The 21,509-nt window shown below is 41.5% G+C and overlaps 1 protein-coding gene across 1 annotated transcript; it reads right to left on the bottom strand.

The window, feature by feature from the left end:
* Positions 1–2,630: 2,630 nt before the first annotated feature.
* Positions 2,631–18,199, bottom strand: ISOC1 (isochorismatase domain containing 1). Its single transcript, XM_017822544.1, has 5 exons — positions 17,898–18,199; positions 8,180–8,299; positions 7,809–8,012; positions 7,316–7,432; positions 2,631–4,141 (listed from the first exon to the last, which is right to left on the bottom strand). Exons 1-5 carry the CDS (start codon positions 18,177–18,179, stop codon positions 3,995–3,997), a joined length of 870 nt encoding a protein of 289 aa, XP_017678033.1. The 5' UTR covers positions 18,180–18,199; the 3' UTR covers positions 2,631–3,994.
* Between the last annotated feature and the right edge of the window lie 3,310 nt (positions 18,200–21,509).

Raw genomic sequence — 21,509 nt, 5'->3', positions numbered from 1 at the left:
TGGCAGGAGAGCTGCCAGCACTGGCGGTTTTAGTAAGTCTATTAAGCCAACCTGAGCATGCTAGCACTTAATAAATTCCCTCTATTCACTGCAGTCCTTTGCAAATATTCCTTTATCTCATATGAAAAACTAAGTTATGCGACTCAATTAAGTAATAAAAGAGTGGACCCCCACACTCATATTTATATATACACATAACTGTGCCCTAGGAGGAGCAGCACATACCATCAATCGTAATCTCTGCTGTACCAGAAGTACTTCTTGAGATTACAGAAACGACTAACAAAAGCTTCATGAAAATGTTCCAATTATTAGATGAAGCCAGCACCAGACAATCAGAACTTTTTTAATGGATTTTCTGCCACAGTCCATTTGCAGAGCAGATATTCCATGCCTATTTGAAGGACATCTGCTATACCTATTTAGTCTATTTTATCTGTAATTTATCCAGAAGGCAAAACCCCCCAAACCCCCGATTCCAGAAATCACTGCCATCTTCTGCCATTACCATAGCACTTAATGTAGGAAAGTACTTTGAAGAGCAAGTGAACCATATAACAATACTAGTCAGCATCACTGCTTTTAAAGGAAAAGCCTTTATCATCCTCACCATCATTTGCCATTCTTCAGGGCTCTGCAGCTGAAGTATTTAACCTTTATTTCTTACATAAGAGAAAAAAAATTCTGTAGCAGTAGCAAACAACTGATCTGAATTCTTCTCCCCTGAAAGGTTAACATAATTGTTTAAGTAACGTAATAAGCACAAGGGCAGCGAGTGGGGTGGAGAGAGGGCACCACCCTGATGTCTGAGAGGAAACATACTCAATAAGCAGCATGATTTATTCAAGTGAACGTTTGCCTGAGAGCTACTGACAGGCAAGTGCAGAAATCATGGTGGAGCAGTCCCACACCATTATTTCTCCAACCATAATAGAAAACATTGGCTCAGAACAGCTGATTTTTTATTCATTCTCTGTTTTTAGGTTTTGCAACCGTTACTGGAAACCTTACTCGTTTTAGTTTGTACAAAATTACCAAGCAAGTGGAAAAATAATAAAGAGAACGTGGTTCTGTGAAAAGACAGGATCATATTTTAAAAACTTAAACTGTCCCAATAAGAAAAAAAGTACTTGTCTTTGTAAGGGTTTAGCAGAGAAAAACTAATCACACACATAGTTTACTATACTTAGTGTAGCATTTACACATCAGCTACTGCATTGAGGTTAACAATGTATCAGCAATTTTGCATAGAACCAGAACTCTTATTGAGGAAAATAAACCAGCCCTCTCCATCAAGAAATGACTTTCTGCTTCCCCAAGGAAAAAGAAATTATGCTGAAGCCACCTGCAGCAAGAGGCAATTGTGTTGCTTAGCCACAGCTGTGGTGAGGTCTTCAAGTAAGGGACATCTTGATGGACAGTGATGAATTAGGCTTCTTCTCAATCACCTGAGTATAGCCCTAACCAATCCTCCTCCATGTTACTTCACTGATTTATTTCCTATTCTTGCTGGGCTAAACAGTACTTACACTACATAATGCAACAGCCTGCAGATCTCTTCTCAAACAACTCAGTTCTGCTGTTCTACTGCATGGGAACACCCACTTGTCAGAGAACAAAAAATACAGGTGAGTGAGAGCATGAAGAAGCAAAGGAAATTATCTCCCATGAACAAACTTATTTGAAAGAGAATTATGGTAACAATTTTTTCTATTCTTTTTAAATAAACACTCTTACAATTTCATCTGAATGATCCATGTGATGCTTATTAAGGCACCTCTCTGAAAGAGGAATTGAATCATTATGCCCCTAAATTCACCTCTAAGAGCTCAGTTTTATAAGAGAACACTGGATATTTTGGAGTTCTTATATTTCAAGCTTATGGGGAAAAAAACCACAAATTAAGGACCTTGAAAAAAAATCTAGTGCCCACAGAAGGCTATGCAAATACAAGTTAAAAAAAAAAAGTAGAACTATCACAGAGAATATCATTGTATTTTATAGCTTCTTCTCTAGTGCCATCTTGCTATCAAATGATTCCCCTCATAGCAAAAAACTTAGGAAAACTGTGTGTAAAGGAAGATGTCCTTCAATTTATTCTTGTATAAAAATGGTAAAACTTTAGTAACCAATATAATTCTTTCTTAAAAATCCATATATTAGTTATTGAGGAAATTCATATTGTCCGAAAAATAAACGTGTAAAAAAACGTTACAACTTTTCCTTCAATTACTCTCTCTTGGTATTATCAACACATCAAAGCAAGAAAGCAATGAAACCACTATTTCATACGAAATTTACAGTATTTTTGTGCCTAGTTGTTGATTTATATAAGTGAACTTTATACTGCTAGGCAACTCGATTAATGAAGGTTAAAAGTAGGCCAGTGATATAGGACAATGGTTCTTAACTCAACTTGCATCCCTGCCTCCAGTTTGAGACATAATGTTCATTCCTCATATTCTGGAGCACTAAATAACACTGTAACTAGATGCAGAAGACAAGAATTATTCGACTTTATCCACCCTTGATCTTTACACAAAATTCCCATGACATCCATAGAACTTCCACAGCTGTACAAATCAGAGTAAGGTCCATGGCAAACACAGCTTTCAGGATTTGCTCTTCAACAAATGTTAACTCTTTATTTGTTTTGAACATATAAAGGTTATATGAAACAATGGAAACAATTCTTATTTATGAAACAATTCTTTTAGAGCCATCTTGTGGGGAAAATAAGCAATTTAAACCAACACATGTACTCTAATTGGTTTTCTACCAAAAAGATTAGTGTTAAGTATGACATCTTCTAGTACTCTTTTAAAAAAATAAATGTCTCAGGCAAACTGTAAACTTTATACAACATTATTTAATCCCCTAGAACACGAAGGAAGTGCGTTTCTGAACAATCACATGTTAAAAGATTGGTTCTAGATAGAAAATATATGTATCATTAAGGTAAAGATGCTATTTTTCTAAAGAATGCTTTTAGACCAGATGCTATTCAAACTCCACCCAACTGCAGCCCACAAAAAAAGCACAAAAACCTAGAGAAGCTGAGGTTTGTCTCAGAGCCCACTTGAATAAATTGGATAGAATTATTCAATCTAACTAAAATGCGGTACAAAAAAAAGAAAAAGGCAAAATAAATCTAAATGTAGTAGTAGATTTAGCATTGGAACCTGAAAAGTTTTTGTTGTTAAACATCCCCTTAGCACTGCCAATTTAAAATTTTTGTAATATTTTCAAGTTCTGAAGGACTTTACACCAGTTGTTTATAAAGAACTCATGACGTGACAGTTTTCTGCCTGTATACACTTAAGTAAAGTACAGTCTTGGGCAGTCAATTTCAGTATGTTCAAAAGTCATGATGCAGGCTTCAGCTACCTAGGGCAATCAAACATCAGCTGCTGCTTGATTTATCTGTCTCGTCTATGAAGCAAAGTGCTTAAATTTTATCCTAGAGAACAAAAGCGCACGTGTAATCCGTATATCTTACTCAGTTTTAACTTATGCCCTATTAAAATACTTCATTTACATAGAACATTAAAGCGTATCACATCACATTTATCCAACACATAATTATCTTCTATTAATACAAAAGTAAAACAGAGTATCACAGAACACTTTTAGAAAGCGCACAATCAAGAGGTGTCACAGAATTATGCATTTTTTGGATCTGTTACAATCAGTGTATAGTATGGACTGACTAGTAGGCACCTCTGTTAGTTTTTCTCCTTTATTTTAAATAAATACGGAAATTTGACAACAAAAGGGTCTTATGATACCCATAACCCCCGACAGCTGTAACTAAACAGAACACACTGGCACTCAGATGTACGACCAGAACAATTTTGCTAAGGCAAGCACGAGTATGTCAACTTTTATTTTTACACTTCTACCAAACTTTGAGCGAAAGAAGGTGTACATGTGCGCTTACAACTTTGCTTCCTCTTTGAAGAGGACAGTGAGATCCGCTTCCTCCACATTCGCTTTAAACTTTGGAAAGGAGCCCTGACTCAGGGGCACTTGCCTTAATGAGATTTTGGATTTCTTTGAATTTTGGATGTTCTTTATCAGCTACCAGCTGCAGCAATATGGCTTCGCTAGTAGTAACTATAATTCCAGTACGAGCGAGACGCTAGAAGAGAAAAGAGCAGAGAGGGAATAATGTGAAATATTTGCAAATGTGAACAAGTATACATTTTGTAAAAAAAGATGAATAGCATTTTTAAAAACATCTCCTACTAATGAAAGTACTGCCAATTCTATTCCAGCAATTCTTAGTGGTATAATTTATAAAGCTATTGACTGCTTTGAGACTTTCCTGAGGCAAAGGGCTGCCCTGGATTACAACAAAGGCTTCCTACTTGGATTGGATTCTTTCCCCATCTCAGATTTAATAGGCAGCAGACCCACATCTCTTAATGTTAACAACCCTTTCCCCTTGCATGGTTCAGAGGACAGCTTTCTTCACTCTAATGCAGATATGAAAGGCTTGTAGGAAAAATAAAATAGCCAGGTCCAAGATAAAATAATTAAGCAAGAAATTGTAACAATTTCTCATTCAGTCCTTGTTACTACTTTGGCTTTTGGACTACCCAGTGCACTCTTAAAAATAATGTCTGGAGGCAGAAGGAAAATCTCTTCTACAGACATTATAAATCATACTGGCATAACAGCAGCTCTTTTTAACTGATGTTTCATTACAGCCTCAGTAATTCCAGAGTTAGTTCTCTCATGCTGCAGAATAAAATGCACAGAAAGCAAAACTAAAAGAGGTCTGCTAGATCTTTTAAGTGTGCAACTCAACAGAGCAATGCTTCACGCAGCCCGAGTCACAGGACTTATTGTAAAGTTTCCGGACTTTTAGGACTGTGGTTGTTGCTTACATAGCAAAGTTATCCTCAGCAAAGGCTGACCACCCCCCGCCCCCCATCATCTTCCCAGCAATCAGACAGGTGCTTTGGCAGTAAAACTCTTCACAGACCCAGCTTTCCCTCCACCATCCTCTACTCAGCTGCATGCTCCACCCAGTCTAACGGGATCCTGAATGAGCCAAGCCGGGGTAAGAGGGAGAAAATACAGATGCGTACGTACAGGTTTCAACTGCTATCACTAAATGGAAGAGAAGCTGCAGACTTTCTAGGACTTAGATCACTGTTGCTTAGTTGTTCAGTTACAAAGCAATTGCTGGGGAAAAGTTATTAATTCATATCTGTGAAATGCTGATTGAAAAAGAGAACGTCTTCTCTTTAGAAGCAAAACAAACCATAACATGCCAAAGAGGCTGGCATTGGCTTATACCCTATTTCTAGGACTAAATACAATTTATATAGATTTCAGATCAGCAGAAATGAAGAGATGAATGTGCTAAGCATACTGGATGACTTTCAAGGAAATTACAAGTTTTCTTAGCACACAGTCTTTGAGAAGAAGAAAATTATCAAGGATATGTTGCACCCACACTGCAGAAACAAGTAGAACAGATAAAGAACAGGAAAGAAATGCGGCAGCAACAGAGTAAGCTTTCTCAATCCGAGACCAAGCAGCTATACAAGGTATCTTCATCAGATAGGAAAGAGATTCAGAACAGCCACCGCCTTCAACAGTTGGGCTGAATTATTTCACCACTGAAAATTTCAAGGTTTTTTGGTTTCTGAGGATTTTTTTGACTGCAAGTTTTTGCCTGCTGTCATTTTTAAGTACACAACAGAAGGGGAGACAACCTGTCATCCAGGCAGACATGAAAGCTTTGGTTATAAATTAATTCAAACTGCAATTCCTAGTACACTTGCTCAGATATTCGCATGTTTGTCTCCAGCACGATCAAAACACATGTTTATGTGATGGGAAATGTGGAGAACCAAAGGAGCAGGGATGGGACTTATTTGAGGTTCCTGGAGAAGCTGGTTGTTTTCACTGCAAGGTCACTCTTTATCATCCTTGAGAAGTCATTGTGAAAAGAGAAAAGCTGTGTTTCTGTGAAAAGACAAACACTACACCCACCTTCCCAGAAAGGTAAGGAGAAGGATCCAGGGAACTCAGCTTAATAAATCTCACCTCAGCTCACCAGGTGTGGTGCAAGTTTGCAACTGAGACAATGTCAGATTCACTAATTAAAAGAATATGACTAGGAACTGTGATCTGTACGGTGAGACCATGCACAGCAGAGAAGGAGTTACTGCCACATAACTGACTTGCTCAACACTACAGGGCAGCAAATGTTCCCTGAATCATATTGTAATGGTGATACATGGGGTACCACAGCAAAACAGTCTCCTTGTGCTCTGTATTTGTTTTGCCTCTTACTGCTGCTGTGCCACATTGATTTGGGAAGTCCATGATTTCAGTCATTCCTGTACTCTGTGTGGGTCACTGTGCTCTACATGACAGTCGACATTAGGTTTCCACTTAATCAAAGTCACGTGTTTCATCAATCATTATATGTTGGGGATTTCTCTTTAGCCTTTAATTCTCTTATTCATGAGGAGCGGAAGAAATTAAGTCTTCTCACAAGCTAGGAAAAAAGTATAACACGCTGCAGTTATTATTAGTTTCAATTTCCAAATAATTGTTAGGACCTGAGGCAATAACTGCAATACTTAATGTCTGTATCAGTTTTTGATTTCCCACAGTGATGCCCGCAGGCAAGTTAAGAGTGCACTATCAAAAAATCATTTGCATGAATTTGCTACCACATAGTTGTACATGCTTTTAAATCTTCTTGTTACATTTATCTCCACTTTCTCAACGTTTAGTTAGGCTAAGCTCCTAGAAGCAAGGGGGAGGGGAATCTTTACTATAATCACAGAGTCTTGAGATTAAGCTTTAATTTGCAATGATGAGGGAAAGCAGAGGGAGGGACAGACATACAAGAAGGAGCTTTGAACGGGATCACTTACTACACTTCATTGTGTTTCAAGGAATTTCAACAGCTGAATAAATACTGCTTGGGACAACAGAACCAAAAGCTTTGCAGCACTTTTACTCCTGCTGTACAGATAACACTCCATAAGAAAATATCCTAAAATAATGCTGTTTATATAGAGTACTCAGATTGCACAAAACAATCACTTTAAAAATCCAGACATAGCAAACTGGGTTATGTATATTAAATCATAATTTAAGGAAGAAAAAGAAGGCAGTAATTCTTCTCCCTGTTGGATGCTATTCTAAGAATCAGAGCACTCATGTCTTCTCAAATCTACATTTGTCCACTGCTTTGTCTTTAGAAATTCCTTGTTAGCTTACAGTAAGGAGGGAACTTAACATACAAACCCAAGGTGGAGAAAGCCTTGACTAAGAAACTTACCTCAAGAGCAAACATTCTGTCCATCATACTTCTTGATGAGGTGGCATCAGCTACAATATGAACTTCCAGACCTCTGCCAATCAATTCCAGTGCTGTTTGCTGGATGCAGACATGAGTCTACAGGGGAGAAATTATTATGTATATTATTATTACAAAACGTTAAGTAACCAAACACCAAATTAGAGTACATAATTAATTAATTACAGTTCAAATACATATTTTTCTACTCCTGACATTGCTAGGGAACTCAATGTGCATTTTAAATACCAGCTAAAATTGAGACAAGACCCCGCAGTTTACAAATATGTAATTTCAAATTTTATTATGAGATAATATCAAAGACAACACAAGAATAATTTATTCTGTAGAGGATAAATGAGCTCTAGGTAATATGAATTGAGTTGGGTTTTTTAGTTACGGGTAGCAATGCTTAGTATTTTTGTGGGCCAAAAGACATTACCATAAACCAGTACAAGAATGGCAAGGCACATACTTCTACTCCAAACAGGACAACACTGCGGACTCCAGGGATCTCTGCTAATGCTGCTTCAACTTCTGGCAACACCATTGAAAATTTTGTCTTGGGAAGAACAAGTTTAGCTCCTGTTAAATCAATTTCTTGCACAGTGCTGCCAAGACCTTTGGGATACTGTTCAGTCACAATAACTGGAATTCCTAAGAGCCGTGCACCTTGGAGCTGCAAGGGGGCAAGGAGGAAAATATATTAAAAAAAGGAAATTGTTAAAGAACAATAATCACAAAGACACTGTTATCATCCGAAACTGAGTAACCACTGAACTATCTGTGTATAAAATAATAGTTTATGTGTGTGATCAAAAACAAGAGAAAAACAAGGGAACACACCAGTCGTTGACCCACGCTGATGATATCACCAAAGTATTTGATGGCAGGCCGGAATCGCTCTTGCATATCACAGCAGAAAAAAACGGTGCTTGAGGGCGTCAGGTTGCCCAAAGTAGTAATCTGAAAAAAAAAAAAGAAATAAAGATAATGTTTTCCATGGCAGTGGAGACCCTTTCAGAAAAGCAGCAAAACGAGAGAGAGTCTGCACTGCCTCTGCCAGGTTATGGATTCATGTTAGCTTGAGTGAAAACAGGAGAAACGTTTTTCAAGCCTGATTTTTGGCACGTTTCTGAATTCAAATGAATAGCTGATAATGAACAGTATGGTACAGTCATCAATAAGTAACAGAGATTTTACTAGGTGGGAGACACAAGTCAGTGTACACGTACATGAAAACTTCTCAAGCCTGATGGGGCTGGAGGAGTGTACTGCCTAAAGCACAGCAAAAAAAAGTACCAGCAGCGAAACTACATTCTTCAAATTCATTTTACAATCCACAACTCTTGGAACTGATACAAAATCAGGATAAATTAAAGTTAAAAAAAATTCAGACTTCCACTTGCTATCAAATATTGTATGCACACATATTTTCAACACTTCCATTGTGTAGTCAATTTGATTGTTTAAAGACATCTTTTAGCACAAGCCTGATGAAAGTCCAAAGGCTAGAATGAAAGCAAAGAAACTTGTCAATATTACAGAAACTGAACTGAATACATTTTAATGACAAAAGTAATCTCCTAGAGTTTCCTTAATACAGGCTACCAAGTGGGGTAGAAGGGAGGGGATAAGAAAAATAAATCAAACATTTAATTTTCTCATACTTTGAAAGAGTGCTTTGTATTTGCATGAAATTACTTGCTCTACCTGTAGAACCCGGGGATAGAGCTTCAGGTGGAAGCTACAGGGAAAGAAAACAGCTATATACTATCACTTAGTTGTCAGGCAACTCGAGAGAAATTACATCCACTCAGGAGCTTTTCAGCAGACTGAAAAGTCAAATTGAATAAACAGCTCCTGGGAAGTAGCCATTAATTATATACACTTCATTTACTGCAAACTGAGGTCGTGATGTTTTAAACTAAAACGGAATTGCAAAATCTGTAAAATAATGTATTTCAGAAGAGTGCAGATGTATTGGGTTTCTGTGGCAAGGTCTTGGTAGTGAGGGGAAGCTGTCGGGCTGGCTTTTGTGAGAAGATGCCAGAAACAGCAGCAGGTCAGACAATGCCTATGCCAGCTGAATCCAAGATGGATCTGCTGCGTCAGAGATGCTGGTGACACCTCTGTGATAACATACTTAAGAAAGGGTAAGAAAACCACTGTGCAGCAGGTGCCAGAGCAGAGATTCCCTTGCAGCCCACGGTGCAGCCCATGGTGAGACATCTCCCATGGGAGGGATCCCATGCTGGAACAGGTGAAGAGTGTGAAAAGGATGAGTGGCAGAAGGTGAAGGGTTATGAATTGACCACAGCTGTGCTCTCCCCGTCCCCCCATGCTGCTTGAAGGGAGAAGACAGAGAATCTGGAAGCAAAGCTAAACCTGGGAATAAGGAAGGGATGGGAGAAAGGTGTTTTTACATTTGTTCTTGTTTCACATTATTCTACTCTGTTATTGATTGGCAAAATATTAAATTAATTTCCCCAAGTCAAGTCTGTTTTCTACGTGATGGTAATTGGTGAGCGATCCCTCCCTATCTTGATGCACAAGCTTTTTGTTGTATTTTCTCCCCTCTGTCCTGTTGAGGATGGGGAATGATGGAGCAGCTTGTTGGGCAACAGGTGGTCAGCCAAGGTCTACTCACTGCACGGAAATTGGAAATCCATAAATACTAGTTCCAAAACTTCCACTGATTCACCACATCTCCTGAGTAAAATGCTTTTTATCTCAATTCCCAAGGCTAAAAATCTACAATAATGGCCACACCATATGGAATGGGCTGTTCAAACTGTTGGGAAAATTACTTGTGTAATAATTACAAATGCTAAATTCCCACACCTCTCAGATTCAGCACACCACTAATGCTGAAAGACCAAATATCCATAACTATGGTTCCTCCAGTCCTCATGGGCCAAACAGCAACACTATTAACACAAACAGCTAGAGAGGCAAATGCAGAAACAACCAAAAAGCAGATGTTATAATACCGGACCCACTGATGCCACAGGAAGACAGAAGAGCATCAAAACAGGCATCAGGAATATCTTTCTCACTAGGAAGATACAGCTGCATTGAAACAGGTTAGCATGGTTGTGGGATCTCCATCCTTGAAGGTTTTCAGCATTCAGCAAATCAGCAGGTGATTTGATCAAGGAGTTAGGGAAGGCAATCTCTAGATACCCCTCCCAGAAGACACTTCTGCAATTTTACAGCATATAATAAACGACACCTGGGACCAAGAAAGATTTGACATAAAATTAAATATTAATAACCGCCTTGTTCTTGAACACCATCCATCTATGCACTTGAACAATGCAGAAACTAGTTGGTAGGAAGTACTGATGTAAAGTTCAACACCACAGGGAGCACCCACTGTGACCCATTCCAACTTTGGCACCTACTACCATAACAGAAGTCAGTTATGACATTTAACTTTCCTACCACTCAGCAAAAAAAATAGAATAATTGGAACAGACAATATTTATAAGTGTGGCTCCTACTCAGAAAATGTGTCATTTTGTCTTGGCATTTACATGACAATCAAAGACTACTATTTCCTTCCAAAAATCCTTCCATCACTTTAAGAGCTCTACCAGGGGATGTTTAGGTTGGACATCAGGAAGAATTTACTCACAGAAAGGGCGATTAAATATTGGAATGGGCTGCCCAGGGAGGTGGGGGAGTCACTGTCCTCAAGGTGTTTAAGACTGAATGCAGCATACAGTGCTATGGTCTAGTTGACATGGTGGTGTTCAGTCATAGGCTGGACTCAGCCTCAGAGGTCTTTTCCAACCTAATTGACTCTGTGACTGATTTTTTTAAGATCATTTTGAACTACCACAAACCATCATGGATTATAGAGTAAACTGTGTGGAGTTAATTTACTCCCTTGATATACACCTTCCTATGCTAATGTAGCAGATGGCTCTACCATCCTTAGCAGAGGAATAAATGTGAACAGATTAGGAAGGTCTTCAAAAAGCTGCATGGTCTCCTTCTACAGAAGGATCAAACGAATGCACGTAATCTTCACAGACAGCTACTTGGACCTATCAGCAGTAGAGCTACTATAAAACCCAACCCACAGCTCTGTTATCTTTACCTTTTGGTATCTTCTCACCCACAACTCCTTTGCTGCCATGTAAGAGTGTTATTTCCAGTTAAGTCCATGATGAACTGGAAATGCAAGAGCATTACCATCTTCCTTCACATGGATAACCATGCACAAAACCTATTACCAAACCTCAGGATTCAGACTCCCTTTAGTCCTTCCCTGACCTTTCCTTATTCTAAAACATATCTAATTCTTTTAATATTTCTTCTTACAACTCAAATAATTTTCATAGTTCTCCCTGGGGCAGTTTTCAAATTGCAGTCTACAGTGAGGCACTCATACCTACTATCACAGCAGTGTTCCTCTGCCCATATTACTTCCCTGAACTAGCAGAGCCTCAGAGAGAGTCAATATACAGCCCTTGCAGGCCCTGTTTATTTTGTACTTTCCAATACACTATTTGCTCTTTTCATAATTGATGAGACTTATACTGTTGAGGTGCATTTTAAACTTAATATCGTCCCTTGAACTCTCCCTCATCTTTTGTTTGTGTAGCTGATTATTCCTACATTTGTTGCTTCCATTTTGAACTGCATCTTATTTTACCTTGTTCCACAGAATATGCCAAGCTGGAAGGGATCTGCAAGGGTCATCAAGTCCAACTCCAGGCCCTTCACAGACCCATCCCCAAGAGTCACACCATGTGTCTGAGAGTACCATCCAAATGCTTCTTGAACTCTGTCAGGCTTGGTGCTGTGCCCACTGCCCTGGGGAATCTGTTCAGTGCCCAACCACCCTCTGGGGGAAGAACCTTTCTCTAATATCCAACCTAAACTCCCCTGGCACAACTTCAGGCCACTCCGTCAGATTCTGTCACTGGCCACGAGAGAGAAGAGATCAGTGTCTGCCCCTCCTCTTCTCTTCATGACAAAACTGTAACTGCAATGATGTCCCCCCTCAGTCTCCTCCAGGCTGAACAGAACAAGTGACCTCAGCTGCTCCTGACATGGGTCCCCCCCCTTCAAGGCCCTCCAACTTGCCCTGAAAAGCCTGCATTCTGCTCGTTCAGACGCTTGCCGCTCCTCTCAGCTTGGAGCCTTCTGCAAAAACAGTATTTGTCCTAAATTTTGTCAATGACAAGGACAATGGAAAAATTACAAATCAATGAAAAAATTACAAACCAATCTTATAGAGCCAAATTCACTATTATTCTGATTTGACAGTGAAGTGCAGAAAACTGACTGCTTATCCAGCCAGAGAGCATCTTCATTACAGACTTCCACTGAATCAATAATCCCATATGTTTATGTCAAACACTGCAGGAAGCTGGAGCAAAAGCATTGTATCTGTTTTTCTTTAGTGTCATATTGGTTTACTATGATTTAATTTATTAAATCATACTCAGATTAATACCAGCAGCACTCTAAAATAAAACTTGTGTCAACTACATGTTTGCCAAATCGAAGCTTTTACAAAATCTAACACAAATACTTCCTATATTCATTTTCATATTTATTTTTGATTAACTTGCAGTCTGAATCATAGCAGAACACGAAGAAACTGAAAAAAATACATGGTAAGATAAAAAAGTTGACACTTGCTGGTGTTACCTGGAATAGCAGATATGGGAAGGACAGAGTGCAGCAGAAAGCAGTTTGAAATTAATTTTCATAAACAGCAGCTAACACAGTCTATAAATAAATTCATGTATTTGCTGTGTATAAAGGAAAGGTTCCATTTACTGGTTCTTCAGTGTGCCACATAAATCCCACCAGTCACTGGCTTTCAAAGCCATCCTCCCCATCTACAGCAACACTGCATCAGGGACATGGGTCACCTCCACTTCACACATCCCCTGACAGTGAAAACTACTACCACCCACACTACACCAGTGCCACACCAATGAGCCAGGGAGGGAAAAAAACCTACACATGGGCTGGCATGCCAACACCTGTTTGATTTCTCTCAAGCCAGAGGCAGGCAGGGCAAGGATGGTGAACCTCTATGGCCACAGAGTACCTGTCTGAATCCACCCTGAATATAAGATCTACTCAACCACAACTACCTCAAAAAACTTGAATTCAAAAGAAAAAAAAAAGGTAACAAAAAAACCCCCACAAAAGAACAAACAAAAAAAAACCCAAACCCACATCAAAACTCAAATCCCCTGAACCAACAGTATATAAGCATTTCCATTTGTTGCACTTCACCTCTCAGTCACCATGATTTTCTGTCCTCCAGCTGGAGGTTATCCACAGCACAAGAATAGGTACATCAAATGGACACGTAACCTGATGCAGCTCTTTTACCCAGCTAGAGAAGTCATCTCTAGGACCTTGTCCAGACCAGGATTTAAAGGTATGCTGCCATGAGTTACATACAGCTTTAAATCCTACTCTAGAAAAGGCCTAGGTGGGAAAGGAGAGGCATTTTTTCACATCTATTTCATCTCTACTGGTTATTATTAATCAAGCAAAACTTGACTGTGATGAAGAACTATAATTTCAGCTTTACAAAAATATTCACCTATACTGCCTCTTTATCTGTACTTTCCCTGTCCAAACTCCAGGAAATCGTTACACATACGAAATGAAATTTCCTCACAGTATTCGTAACGAGCAAGAAACTGGAAGCAAAGAAATAATCCCATCTGACATCACTAGTCACCTCATAAATCTCATGCAAAGGTTACCCACTTAAAGGGCAGAGCAGAGGATGTTGCAGCCTTGGTATTTCAAGGATGGGATAAAAAAGACAACAACAAAAAGAAGCTATCATCTGTTCTTCTCCTATATTTCTAAGAGGAAATCTGTAAGATTCAGTTGTACTTTCCTGCCTATCTTTCAAAGGAAAAAAAAAAGAATAAATTCAGTTTAATGTATTTCAAGAGAAAAATAGGTTACAAGTGTTTCAATTTAGGAACATAAATATTTATTTTATGCGAAGCTAATATGCAGCCTTTTATATGCAGTTCAGCATTTACAAAGGACAGATTTAGTTGGATACTCATGTGATGCTCCTATAGCTAAGGCAGTATAAAACTCTTCAACAAAATCTAAAATTACTAAAACGTGTGCTGCAGAGCAAGATACACAGAGTCTGGATTTGAGAAAAAAAAATCCTCTTTCAATATTTTCAGTCCTTTTTTCCCCGTTCTTTAAGGTTCCATGTGCTGCTTTTTTAAAAAATTATTTATTTAGAAATTTACTAATGTATCAAAATCTATAACTGTACCCTAAAAAAACCCACAAACAACTCCCCAGCAATTAATGCGTTGGCTTTTCCCCATCTTCAGAAAACGAACTTAGGTTCCTGAGTTAATGTTAGTTCTATTTCCAAAGCATCTGAACATAGGAATATTAGATACGTGCAATAAAGAGTGAAATTCTGTGTATAAATAGTTCTATTTTATTTACATTATCATGCAGCAACAGTTGAGTATCGTTCAGTAAGCGGCTTTTCACAAGACAGACGTGCCTGAGAGACCAATGTGTCTCAAAAAAACGTGCTGAAGAAGTGCTTTATGCAATGATGTCAGTAATTTTATCATTTTACCTTTAGTGTCTTAAGGTTTAACAGTCTGTAAACAGAGAGCACAAGTGCTGCTGCGGAGAAGTCACCTTGAAATTATGACAGTGACTGTGAAATAGCCTCTCTTGGGTATGTATTCAAAAGCTGCCCTAACTCCTCTATTGCACAGCTGTAATATGCATATAGCTGTGTTTTCTTCAGATATCTCCAAAGTGTTTTTCCTTACTGCTTCTCTTCTCCAAGGGCAGCTACAACATTACAGCAAAACACAATAATTTCTGTAGCACTATGTAACTGCATTTAGAGTTAGAAGAGATTGAAGTGGTCCTGCACCCCCCAACCAAACTATAAATATTTTCCCATTGAATCATTTAAAACACACAAAACCCATGAAAAGCAGATGTCTCCCTTCAGCTAGTACTAAGTCCCTCAAGGTGGGAGAGGCCAAAGGAAATGTCCCTCCTGGGTGCAAGCCTGTGGCTGGGGGAGTTTCAAGAGCAGCAGCCAGGCCGAACATCGCAGTGCACTGCACCCCATCAGCCTACCCAACACGGGGGGCCACTAAAAGTTTAAGTGGCTATTTGGAGTCAGAACAGCCAAACCAAACACAGGTACACAGATGAGGACAATACAAAAGCATAAAACTACAGGGGAGCAACCATCCCTGTACAGATCAAGCCTTGAATTCAGTTGCATGGAGTGGCTTTCCAAGGGCAGCATATGGCATTTTCTCCATGAGATTACTGCCCCTCTCAGCTGCAGGGACAGGAAATTGAAACAGCCCAGTCAAACACCATTTGATGCTAACATTTCTTGAGCTACTGTAACAAAAGGAATCCTTGTAGGACAGGCCTGCATAGGAATCAAAACAGAAGGATACCTTGCTAGATCTCACGGGCACTAGCTGCTGTCTAGGGGGTTAAACTGCCATCTCCAGCTAAATGGACACATATATTTCATAAAACAAACGTATAAAAGCACTGAAATCATTGTCTAAGCATACAGATCCTAGCATCTGTGCTCTTAACTTTAAACCAAATATATCTTTCCAAATATACAAGTCTAATCACATCAGTGAGCAAAAGTTGTCCCTCTTGAAAGATATATTCCAAACAGTGATTCAACTGACTACGCCACACACCGAGTTGACAAACTGATGTTGTGTATAACTGTAGATCAAATATCAGGATGGGAGGGAGGGAGGGAGGGAGGAAGAGAAAAAGGGCACATAACAGTGGCAATGCATGAATGAACATACAGAAAGAAAGTATAATATTCCAGCTGGTAAATCCTAAAGGTCTTAAAAAGCACAGCTGTGTCTGTATCATACCAAATGTTCCCCAAACAGGTGATCTCTGAGCACTTGCCTGTGGCTTAAGGCAAACTGACTGACATCATTGTGATGTCTTCATTGTGATGTCTTCAGCTTATTCACAGCTGCTGAAGCACATCAAGGAGTAATACAAAAATACCATCTTTTCACATCAACAGTTGCTACTGTCATAGAAATGCAACAGTATTGGTGTAAGTAGGCGATCAATGCACAAAATACTGGTTCATCCTCAATTCCTGCAGTCAGTTAAAGCTCTGCAGCACGTGCACCCTGGGAGTGACATATCCTTCCCTATCTCAAGACTGACCTTTTACACCAAGACCTGTCCTGCTTCGAATGCTTGGGCCGCATTTACAGTTTCAGTGCAGAAGGCATCTGCAAGAGAGTCCTTGCAGAGTAGCGATGAGAAAAAAAATTCTGACCTGCAACACTATTACACGACCAGATTACACAGATTCTGTTTTCAAAATCCTTGTTTGAATTAACAGCCATACGAACTCTTTTTGCAAGCTGGAGAGACTGTCCCTTTCCAGATTCCCTGGTTGGGTCCCCATAAATTCTGTTCACAACACAGAAAAAAAAGAAAAGTTTTAAACTGAATATGACGAATGTATATGATGAGAATTAATAATAAATGACAAAATAAGTTATTAAACTAGTTTGGTCTTCTTATGTATGGTCTTTCCATACATAAAGTTAAGAAAAGAACAAGAGACTCCAAAGGCATCCTTATTATACAAGCAGTGTAAGCAAACAGGCCACCTTGAGGGTTTATGGGTTCAAGACACTACGATTAACCAGGGTTTACAAACAGCACGAATTAGACTGTTTCTAAAACCATAAGGAGAAGACAAGCAATGTGTCAGGTTTCACGATATCACTTTCTCAACTATTTAGAAATGCTGGCTCGACAAACTAAAACTTCTTAATTATCAATTAAAAAAAGAATGCTCTGAATGAAAACAATAATGATTTGTTGCTGTGGGGATTGGGGGGGAGGGGGAGTTAAGCTTAACTCTTAGACACTGGGGAAAGGAAGAAGCAATGTGTTTCGAGTTGAACTATTACAGTACAACCTGCACCAACCTCCGGTGGGCATAAAGGTATCTGCATGTGAAATACACGAACCGCATCAGTCTGGCTCCCCGGTTTGTGGTCACAAAGCCAGCGAGCTACAAACCCGTAAATCGGAAAGAGTTTTTTGAGGCAAAGAGGGATACAGAAGTCCTGGCGATCTACGAGCCAAGATATCGAGCTCCAGCAGAGCCCATTTTACCCATTTTACTTCTAGTTTCCACCTAGCATTACCCCCCGGTTAAGGCCGGGCAGCACCAGCCGCCTGTTTTAATGCAGCACACTGACTGCCTCAGCCACCTGACCGTTCTCCCATTCACGGCGCCAAGTAAGTTCTGGCTCGCCGAAGGCAGAGCCCGGTTACCAAACGCGTGTGGCTCAGAGCGCACCTGCCGCCCGGCCCCAGGGAAACACAAAAGTTTCCTCGGAGAAACCTGTTAGCGCGGGGCTGTGCCGCGGCCCCAGCCGGCTCCGGGCTGCCCGTTCTCCCCGGGAGGGCCGGGGGCTGCCGAGAGCCGCGCCGGGACAGCGGGCAGGGACACGCACCTGCGGCGGCCGGGGCTCACCTGGATCTGCAGCGGGACCAGGCGCACCTTGCAGCGCTCGTTGACCAGGAAGCCCTTCGGCAGGTCGATGTACTGGCTCCACTCCTCGGCGAAGAGCTGCACCACGAACTTGCGGTGCATGTCTATCTGGTCCCCGTACAGGCTGAGGAACTTCTGGATCAGCAGCTCGTAGCCGGCGCCGTGGGGCACGCTGGAGGGCCGCGCGAAGACGGAGAAGCAGAAGAGGACGGGCACGGAGCCGCTGCCGCCGCCCGGAGCAGCGCCCGGCTCCGCCGCCGCCATCTTCAGGGACCGCCGCGCCGAGCCCCGCCAGCTCGCTGCGGTCCGCGCCGCTCCTCCTCCCGCCGCCTCCTCCCCCCGGCCGGCCGGGCGGTGCCGGCGGCCCCCAATCCCAGCTGCGGCTGCTCCTGCTCCTCCTCCCCGCCATGGGGCCCGGCCCTACCCCGCAACCCCACGGGGTCGAGCGCGCCGCCGGGGCGCCTCCGCCGGGCGGGCACAGCCTCTGCCGGGCGGGCACAGCCTCTGCCGTGCTTCCTGTCAGGGACGGTGCCTCCCCTGCTCGGCGCGGGCGGCCAGAGGAGCGGTCCCACACGAGAACGTCCGCCCTCGTCCCGGCTCCCCCGGAGAGGGTCAGGCGGCCGAGGCAGGGACAGCGCCCGCTGGGGCGGCCCCGTCCCGGCAGGTCCCTCGCCGGGCAGAGCCGCTCCGGGACGCGGCGGGTCGGGAGCCGGGACGGGCGGGCGCGGCCGGGGCTGCGGGGGGGGCGGGCGCGGCCGCCTTCCCTGGAACCGGGGGAGGAACCTGTTGGTAGAGCCTGAAACGTGCCCCGGTTCTTCCGAGTGTCGGTCTAGGCGGGGGACAGCTGTTCGCTCTCCCGGTACCGACACCGCCTGCTGAGTTTTCGCACGAGGCTTTCTTCGGAAATGTCAGGTTCTGAGCAGCGGGAGGTGCCCGAGCCGCTGCACGCCGCAGCTCCGAGCCTGCAACTCCATCCACTGGTGAGGAGAAGTGAGCAGGATACAATACCTCTCCCAGTTTTGTCCTTCCCAGCTTCTACCTTATTTTATTTTTGTTTCTCCAAGAGAGCTGGCAGCTGGACTTTCTGACCATATTTTGGGGGGAAAGATCTAAGTAGTGTGCTACAAACATAAAAAGAAAATCTTCTCTGTTAAAACCAAGTGTATGTTTTCATGCTCTGTGCCAATGCAGTGGCACCACCATCAAGGTTAATGCATGTCTGCCTAGCTAAATACCAACAAGCTGAAGCACGAAGATAATAAAAGGAATGGAGCACCTCTACTGTGAGGAGAGACTAAGAGAACTGGCACTGCTCAGTCTGGAAAAGAGAAGGCTTCAGCGTGATCCAGCTGCAGCCTTCCAGTACCTGGAGGGCCTACAAGAAAGATGTAGAGAGACTTTTTACAAGAGGATATAGTGACAGGACAAGGGGAATGGCTTTAAACTGAAAGAGCATGGGTTTATATTAGATTTGAGGAAGAAAATCTTTAAGAGTGGTGAGGCAGTGGAACAGGTTGCCTCTGGAAAATGTGGATGCCCCATTCCTGGAAGTGTTTAAGGCCAAGTTGAATGGAGCTATGAGCAACCTGGTCCAGTGAAAGGTATTCCTGTCCAAAGCAGGGGGATTAGAGCTAGATGATCATTAAGGTCCTTCCAACCCAGGCCATTCTGTGATTCTGTAAACGTTGTTCTCAGGGTTTACTGATGTCAGAAGTGTGGAGCTGTCACGTTAACCCTCATTACTTAGTTGGTTAGAGCGTGGTGCTAATAATGCCAAGGTTGTGGGTTTGAGCTCTGTAGGGGCCCCTCACTTATGAGTTGGACTTGATGATCCTTGTGGGTCCCTTCCAGTTCAGAATATTCTGTGATTCTATTCTGTGATTCTATACAAATGTCAATATTATGTTTTCACTAGTTTGTTGGTTTTGGGTTTTTCCCTAGAAAATACACTGCTGGTATGATTTGATTTAAAAATTGCAAGCATAAGTAGTCTTTCACAATTACTTATTTACTCACCCATATATTCATCAGGCATTCACTGAAGCAGCATGAAGTGATTATTTCATACACTATCCAAGAAGCAAATGTGCAATGGTGCCTGCACATTACAGGAAAAACATGCAAGTTATGCTGTGTCTGGGCAGAAATTACATATATTAAAGTTTTAAAAGGATTCAATCACAAGTCTAAAATGTACATGGATTCTGCCTTCTCTTACTGACGGGGAATTCAGTGTATTCATATGGAGTTTCCACCTTTCTGAAGGAGGTAGAGTCAAACTGATTGTATTCAGTCTAATGGAACACATCTTTGTGATTAAAGAGTCAAAACACAGGAGATCCTGTCTGGGTTCAGTTTAAACACTTAATCCTGTTCTGCGTGTGACAGTATTGAGCTGGGAAAAAAAGAAATTTTTACCTCTAAAAATATACACTTAAGAGTATTTGGTGAATTATATACAACTCTATTCCACCTGCCAGCTATAAAAATATCCAGTAGACAGGGTTCAGGGCTCATTTTAATTTTTTGTCCATGCTTACTGTTCTGCTGATTTAATTTATTGTTACAGACAGTCATTAATGCTGCTACAGTAGAGGCATACAGGGTGAGCAATTTTGTGGCCTAGTCATTAGCTGACTTGAATCTGTTCAGTTCTCTGAAAGAAAAGGTGACAAATTGAATACCCAGTGAATTCTATTTATTTTCTGTGACTTAACCTGGTTTCCACTTCTTAAATTATGCTTTATTTTAATTGAGTGGAGTTCTAAAATTCAGTATACTTTGAAAACATAACATGGATAGTGGTTTTGTTGATTAATAGTGCCTTTTAAATGGGCTTTCTTTTTCCATTATAGCAAGAGAGGTAGATCTGTATTAACAAAATAGGCCATAGCAAGTTCTTACCATTCTACCACTGCTGTCTACAGTGAATACATTTGAATACAAATTACCCAGTTATTATGCAGAATACATAACATATTTTAGTAAGTTGGCCAGATTCAGGTTTACTTAAAAAACAGAAAAAGTTTTTGCTAACAGAATGAGGTTTATGTAATGGCAAGGAATTGGCAAGGCAGTACTCACATTCATCCAAAAGCTGGGGGAGAAGAGACTCTTCTACTGCATCTGGCCATTACTGCCCCTGTTGCCCCTCAGGTCAAGGAACAAGCAGGGGGATGGACCCAGACACATAGACTGGGGGCCTGTCCTCCCTCCCTCCCTCCCTCCCTGTACAAGGTCTCACAGGCAGAGGAGCGCAGTTGCCAGATCCCTGCACACACATGAAGGCAGAGGCCACCAGCTGCTTTTTTACCATGCAACTCATCTCTCCTTACTGAGTGACACCTAATCCTAGCCTATATCAGTGCCTTAACTCTGCTTGTGTCGTGCTGTACCACCTTGGATCTTTTCACATTTCAGTTTCTCTTCCCCTGCAACTCCACAGTCAGTCTTTTCACAGGTAGTTTAATTTTTCTTCTGAAACCGCTTAAGTCTTTTTGAGTAGCTGCCTGTTCTTGGGTAATGCTGTCCCACAGAGGAAGATGCTTCTGATGCAAGCAGATCTCAGACTATTAATTTTTCCACCCCCAACTC

The sequence above is a fragment of the Lepidothrix coronata genome, unplaced genomic scaffold, assembly GCF_001604755.1.
Source record: "Lepidothrix coronata isolate B3197 unplaced genomic scaffold, Lepidothrix_coronata-1.0 Scaffold98, whole genome shotgun sequence".
Lineage (NCBI taxonomy): Eukaryota > Metazoa > Chordata > Aves > Passeriformes > Pipridae > Lepidothrix > Lepidothrix coronata.
Note: the sequence above shows the minus strand (reverse complement) of the source record. Positions and strands in the feature narration are given on the sequence as shown.

Coding starts and splice junctions, on each gene's coding strand:
- ISOC1 (XM_017822544.1), bottom strand. CDS start 18,179: ATGGCGGCGGCGGAGCCGGGCGCTGCTCCGGGCGGCGGCAGCGGCTCC. Junction 8,013..8,179: donor TCAGCGTGGGTCAACGACTG/GTGTGTTCCCTT, acceptor GCCCCCTTGCAG/CTCCAAGGTGCACGGCTCTT. Junction 7,433..7,808: donor TTGTCCTGTTTGGAGTAGAA/GTATGTGCCTTG, acceptor TCTCCCCTGTAG/ACTCATGTCTGCATCCAGCA.